This window comes from Theropithecus gelada, chromosome X, assembly GCF_003255815.1.
Source record: "Theropithecus gelada isolate Dixy chromosome X, Tgel_1.0, whole genome shotgun sequence".
NCBI lineage: Eukaryota > Metazoa > Chordata > Mammalia > Primates > Cercopithecidae > Theropithecus > Theropithecus gelada.
The window spans coordinates 43429169-43436237 of NC_037689.1; the positions used below are offsets into that span (position 1 = coordinate 43429169).

The 7069-nt window shown below is 48.6% G+C and overlaps 2 protein-coding genes across 5 annotated transcripts in view; one reads left to right on the forward strand and one right to left on the reverse strand.

Moving 5' to 3' along the window:
- The window catches only part of CNKSR2 (connector enhancer of kinase suppressor of Ras 2), a 301612-nt gene extending 298546 nt beyond the window's left edge, over positions 1–3066 (forward strand). For all 4 annotated transcript variants that reach the window (XM_025373440.1, XM_025373441.1, XM_025373442.1 and 1 more), the window contains one exon: positions 675–3066. In XM_025373440.1, the coding sequence (XP_025229225.1) occupies positions 675–890 (216 nt within the window). In that variant the 3' untranslated portion in view covers positions 891–3066. The remainder of the gene's footprint in view (positions 1–674) is intronic.
- Positions 3061–6806, reverse strand: KLHL34 (kelch like family member 34). The gene has a single exon (XM_025373445.1). It carries the CDS (start codon positions 6121–6123, stop codon positions 4198–4200), a length of 1926 nt encoding a protein of 641 aa, XP_025229230.1. The 5' UTR covers positions 6124–6806; the 3' UTR covers positions 3061–4197.
- Between the last annotated feature and the right edge of the window lie 263 nt (positions 6807–7069).

Here is a 7069-nt window from a genome sequence, read left to right on the forward strand (position 1 = left end):
CTCCATCCCACCTTCCACCTGGGAAATTTTCGTCTTCCCCAGGTGATAGTTTTAACTTGGTGAGTTATACCAAAATGAAGCTTAGTCTTCAGCTGAGACCCAGCTTCCAACATAGAAGGGAGTGCCATTCTCCCTTACAGGCCCCCAGTGCTACAGAAAGGGAGCCATAGCATTTACACAGCAAGAATTATGTATTTATGGTAACGGGGGCCATGCTCAGTCTCTTTCAAATATGAGAAGCTTACCATAAAGCAGGAGAGATAGAACACATGCAAAAGTAACTCAAGAAATAGAATATGACAAATGTACTCAGTGGCAGTGATGGAGTAGTAAAGGGGCATAAATGAGGAAGAAAACTTTTCTGAGTGTTTAAGCACAGCTTAAAGAAATGAGAAGCTTTTGAACTGGATCTTAAAGAACAAAAAAGCTTTCCATAGCAGAGATGGGCAAAAGGACAGGCAAAGAGAAAAAGCAAACCACACAGTGGGCAAAAGGAGGCATTCCTCGGGTGTAGAAAAAAGTACACTTAGGACGTGAGTCTAAAGAACTGGGTGGGTGTGAGTATCCAAAGCCATCTCTTATGGGCTTCTTAAATGTTTTGCCATTAACTTTTTATTTTAAACTTGAATAAAACTTTGTCCCTGTCTTAATTGTTGACTCCTTTTTCTTTTCAGGCCAGAGAAGGGGAAGTAGCCATTATCGATAAAGTCCTAGACAATCCAGATTTGACTTCTAAAGAATTCCAACAATGGAAGCAGATGTACCTCGACCTTTTCTTGGATATCTGTCAAAATACCACCTCAAATGACCCACTGAGTATTTCTTCTGAAGTAGATGTAATCACTTCCTCTCTAACACACACTCATTCATACATTGAAACGCATGTCTAAATGTATTCTGCCTTCAGGCCATCTAGGACCTGCTGGTACTCTGAACACATATATAAGGTAGTTTTTTATATCAATGTGTGGAACACTTGACAAGCTATACTTTAATGTTACCAAACTATATGAAACAAACCATATATGGTCACAATACCACTATCTTTAATGAGCATTTGTATATTTTATATGCAATCAGTGCTCAGCTTATGTTTACCATGTGCAAAATCAACTGTCTTTAATGACTTAAAATTAACTTTTGCAAACAATTCTAAATACAGGTGGTCTTCAAGTAGTAAAACCACAAAAGGCAGTTTTCTATCTATGGTCATCTTTTCTCCCTTTAAGTTAATTTTATATAAACAAGACTTCAAAAGTAAATCACATTTTTTCAGGTACAGACATCCTTGTGGGTGGGAAAGAATTTAAACCTTTTTTATATTTATTAAAATGTTCTAAGAATTTTCTTAAACATTGCACAAAGTTTAATGCTGTAGTTTTATTTTTGTGAAATGTAGATGCACATACAAGAGCTAAGCAAAATAGAAGAGCATCGACATAAGAAAAGTTCAGGTATCTAATATTCGTCTTAATAGTCTATTAACTTGTGAAAGCTAGTTAATGGAAGTATTATTCCAAATCTATGAGAACACTTGGTGTATCAGGGCAAAGCTTTGTAAGATGTTTTTGTAACTAAGACCAAAATTGAAGATAGAGCTGCTTTATTTTCTTGGTTTAAATCTTCCTTTATTTTTGTAGTGATGAGATGCTGATTGTGTACAGAAGAATTTGAGAGGGGATTTTTAAAAACTGACTTAACACACCCAGAAAGGCAGCTAACAGCTATATATATATATATAAATTTCAGCCCAAACTCATGTTTTTAAACTCCAACTCTTAAAAGACAACAAGGTATAAACTGAAATGAATCAACTTTCCACTTAGTTTCTAATTTTCCCCTAGTCCACTAATTAAACTTATGTAATTAGACTTCAGGCAGGGAAGTACAATATGTTTAGTTACAGGCTGATGTGTGTTACAAAAAAACAACATTAAAAAATAAAAATGTACTTCCCTACTAAGGAGCAAGCGGGTGATGGTCATTCGGAGAGATGTCACATTGAATTATGAGAGAAACAATTTAGAGGTTTTTTTTCCTAGCTTCATGAATTGTTCTGTAGAGTGGATGAAGTTAAGAAAAAGTCCTCTTCATATATTTCCATTTATAAGCGTCTTGTTTTTGAAAGTGATCACAGCATGAAAATGACTGTGCTGCTTTTTAGTGTCTGGCTGCATAACGTACAAGTCACAATTTGCTGTTTTTTTCAGGAGGAGAAAGGGAACCTCCTTTACTATTCTATATCCTAAAATCTACTTCTAATCAGCTTTATACTGTTGCCTGTACAGCTCAGTGAATGTACTTTCATCTTTAAGAGTTCAGATATATGCCAGTGAATATTTTTGCTGTAGAGGAGAAAGTAAAAACTCCACAGCGGGGATCTTTTTCTTTGCTTTTGAAACCACCATTGAATCACTATCGTTTTGCAGACTTTGCACAACTGTACAGGAGAGTGGCCTTTCTACAGCACATTTTCAGTAATCCTATATTTAGTCAAAATGGATGAGAAATCATGTATTAATGTTTGTATGGAATTTTGGGTCCAGTGTAATATTTTTATCATTTACAAAGAATTCTATTTGTAAAAACATTTATTTACTGCATGGATATTGACGCACATTAAATTTGTGGGATTTTGTATATGTTAAAAAAAAAAAAAAAAAAAAAAAAACCTCTTGTCCTAAAATGAAGTGTGCTTGTTACAGGTGTTTAGACTTATTGATGTTTACTAGACCAAATGTGTATGTTCACTTAAAAATATATGTACCTGATGGATGTGTCATGTTTACAGTGGCCAGGTTGTGGCCTGTAAACAGCAAGCAGTTGATGGGAAGACTAGCTCTGTTGCTACTGTAAGCAGCTTTTACTTTTGTAAAGTCAGCTCTGTTGTTTTAAATGGTAAAAATTAAACTAATGAATTTGACAAGACTCGTGGCTAGCCTAGCATGAAAGAGACCTTTTAACACTATATAATATCTGTACATTTTATTGCATTCGTTTCAAATCTAGGAGAGAGGCAGTACTGTAAACTGAAGTCAAATAAATTCAGCTCTTAATGAATCCTTATAAAGCACCTACTTTATTCATGCAAAGTCCTTACCACATTTCTTTGTGACCTAATTATACAGCCACCACCCCCCACCCCAGTTTCGAGTTCTAACTTTGCTGCCTCATTGGTGATACAAGCCAAAAGCAGCACCTGTTCAGTATATATGAGTATCTTATCTAAGACCCTGAAAAATCAAGCTGGTTTCCCATTTACCTGACACAAACTTTAAAACTTTACCTATTCCTCTTTCTTTTCTCTGTGATTCTTTTGGGGGAAGTGGGGGTAACCACCAAAACTTAATTTTTTTTACAAATATAATCTACAGTATGTCTGCAGAATGAACATTTAAGAGTATGAAAGAAATCAGTTTTTGTTTTGTTTTGGTTAGACATTCCACTTAACCAGAGGAGCCTGATTATTATGGCTAAGGGTTGATGAAATGTGACTTAAAACCAGTGAGCTGTCTAAAGTCAGGGCAAAAGCAGCCTAGGGTGACACCAGTGACAGAAAAATTTTAGGATACTTTCTAGAGGGAAAAAAAAAAGTGCTTAGAGATTTTTTTCCCCTCAGTTCCATATTTATATCAAACCATCAGAGCAGAACTGTAACCATGGCTCCAGATCATAAAATCATAGTTCCCCCTACAATGATTTCATGGTATTTAACCAAGGCACTCTCCTTTCACTATTTATTCAGATAATGCCATCTCCTAGGACTTAATTACAGCCTTTATAACCAACAATTTTCTGAGTTTTGTATAAGCTTCCTGTGGTACATTTTTTGGCCTTTTTTTTTCTTTTTTGGCACATAAGTAATCACTGTTTTGCACCTAGGGAAACACTAACTGTAAGATGGAAAATAAGGTCATATTTTATTTGTGAAAGTCCTTTTCTAGCCTTGCGTGAGCAATTTTATTTCACCAGCTCACTGAAGTTGATTCATATAGCCTCCTATTTGAACACCCCTGTCTCCCATTCTTAGCTCAAGGAGAAATGTTTCTCTTTGCTCAAGGCCTTGTTTGCCTGTTAACCTTCAGAAGCCACTCTGCTCCCAGAGTCCCTTTCTTAGAAAAAGCCTGTCCGTTGCTCTGTAAGACTAGCCAAGCGCTACTTTCTCCTCCATTGCGGAAGGAAACTGGACTGACCCATCTAGCCCAGCACTAAATCTAGCGCCTCTCCAGGCTCTCCCTCCCTCTCCTCGTCCCCACCGTCGGCCAGCTGCAGCACTGCGCACTGCAGGCCACTCCAGGCCCAGGGCAACGCGCAGCCGATGTCCTCCCAACGGTCCAAGTCAAGGTCGTAGCCCACCACGTTGCGGGTAGGCACCTGGCGCGAGTCCCGCCACTTGAGGCCGCCCAGCAGCAACGCTGTCTCCTCGACCACGGCCAGCCCATAGCAGAAGCGGTCGTAGGGTAGCGGCCGCAACCGAGTCCACTGGTCGGCGCCGGGATCATAGCGCTCGATCTCAGAGAAGGGCTCATATCGCCCCAGAAAAGCAAACACAGCGCCGCGCAGCACTGCCATGTGGTGCCCGAAACGTGCGGTCCCCATGGGTGCCCTCTTACTCCAAGCCTGCTCCTCAGGGCCCAGGACGTATAAGTCCCGGAGGCTGCTCGCTCCGCCCTCGCCTCTCCCTGTCTTGCCCCCCGAGATGTACACAACACCGCGGTCCCCGACGGCCCCCGCGTGACCGTGCAGAGGCCGCGGTAGTGCCCCAGCTGCAGTCCAGCGGTCCCGACGCAGGTCGTACATCTCCACTGAGGCCAGCGCCTCACCGCCCGCGCCCAGGCCCCCGACGGCCAGGAGCCAACCTCCCACCGCACCGCACCAGAAGTGGGCCCGCGCTTCCTGCATGGCGGGCACCTCCATCCAAGCGTGGAAGCGCGGGTCGTAACGGTGCACTTCGGCCGTGACTACCCGCGGGCTGTCGGCCAGGGGCGAGGTTACACTGCCGGAAGGGCTCTCCCCACCCAGAACAAACAGGAAGTTGCCCGCGGTGCACACGCTGTGCCCCAGCAGTGGTGTGGGTAGCTGCGTGAGGCTGCGCCAGCGGTGATTGTACACATCGAAGGCCACCACGTTCTGGGTGAGCTCCCACTCCTCCTCCTCCTCTTCCTCCAACTCTTCCTCTTCGGGCTCTGGGGCGGCGACCCGGCCCCTAGCTGCCCTCTGCGGGGCCACGACTTCCTCAATCACCACCTCCCGTGCCCTGCGCCCCCCCACCAACAAGATTCGAGTCTGGGGGCTCCGGATGCTGGTCTGCTCGCCCTGCATGAGTGGCTGGCGGGAGGGCGTCGTGTGGTAGTTGAGGGCCTGGATGATGAGGCCCTTGACCCGGGCGGGCAGCACGAGGCCGGAGCCCGAGTACACGCGTCGCAGTACGTCGGCGGGAACCAGGCCAAAGCGGACATGCTCCAGCAACTCTGTACAGTGTGCCAGGCGCTCAGTAGTGGGCTCCTGCCGCAGCCAAGCTAACGCCAGGCCCAGCAGCCGGGCCTCGGGCACCCGCGCCACGTCGGGGGCACCCAATACAGCCCTTAGCGATGTAGGGTTGAGCTCCAGCAGTCCCGCGGGGCCCGCGCCCCGCGCCAGCAGTTCCCGCAAGTGGCGCACGATGCAGCGCTCGGCCGCGTCCAGCGTGTGAGCCAGGCCAAAGCGCGACGCCACGTTGGCGGTGAAGCAGCAGTTCTCTGGAGCCAGCTGGCGCTCCAGGTAGCGCCCACAGAGCCCCAGGGCCTCGGTGACCTGCAGGTAGCTGGCGGCCTCCAGAGTGTCCTCTACAGTGTCCATGGAAAGCGACAGCCAGGCAGTGTAGATGAAGTCCAGCAGGCGCTGCAGGCCGGCTGCCGATGGCACGTGCAGGTGGATCACGCGCGCCCGAGATTCCTGAGTGTGGCTCTTGAACAGGGCCCTGAAGTAGTCACTGGAGCACGCCAGGAGCGACCTGTGCGCCGGGAATTCGCTGCCCTCGGTCTCCAGTGTCACGTCGCATAGAAAGCCCTCGGCGCGCAGGGCCTGGTAGCCGGTTAGCAGCGCGCCGCCATGAGCTTTGCAGTAAGACAGGAAGTAACTCATTCTGCCCAGGGCTGGAAGCAGCCTGGCGGGACCAGAGGCCTGCTGGGCAGGGCCGGAGGCATCCGAGGGCACGACACTCCCGGGACCCCCGCGTAAGCCACAGAGCCCCTAGCAGGGGCCCATTTCTGCCTGTTCAGTTTAAAGCCCAGGGCTCCTTCATCCAGACCTGCAGATCGCCCAGTGCCCCTCTCAGAGCAAATCCAGTCTGGAAACGGTTTTCGTAGGCCCCTAGTAACGGAGGGCGCGGAATTCTGAGGCTTCCGGGGAGTGTGGGGCTTGGTTTCCACGACTGTGGAGGCTTCCAGCGCGTTGCCCAAAGTCCCCTCCCCGGCCCAATGTGGAGAGCCCACACCTGCAAGCCAGGGGCGGCGGTGGCCGCACACCATCACCTGGAAGGACCGAGCTGCGGTGGACTCCGGGATTGCTGGATCTCCGACGGCGCAGACGCGGCGTCCCGGGAGTGCAGGGCGAGGACTCTGACCTCTCGGGGGTGGACGAGGAGGACGGGTTCTGCGGGCACCCGCAAAGGCCAGGGACAACTGGTTACGGGGCAGTGGTGGGGGGAGGGGGTGAGCTTGTTCCGCGCAGAGGATCAACTGAAAGCCTAGGGGATTAGGGAGGGGAGGGCGCAGGTCAGAGCGGCGGGTCAAAGGCGTGACTGGGCGCCGCACATAACATGCCGGTAGCTCACAGTGACAGGAATAGCGCGCCGCCTCGGCCTCCCGGGCGCGCCCCGCCCCGCGCCCTGACTGCTGGCCGCGAACCGAGGGCACGGGTAAAGCAGCCCGGGCCAAGGGCTTGACTCCAGTGACCCTACTGGCCACCAGTGTCACCAGAGGGTCCCAGGAACCCGGCTGGGGTTGCGGGAGCCGGAGTTCACTGGAGAGGCACGAGTCGCGGGATCCTCTCGACCCGGTAGTGTCCGCGGAGGGGCGCCCGGCTGGGC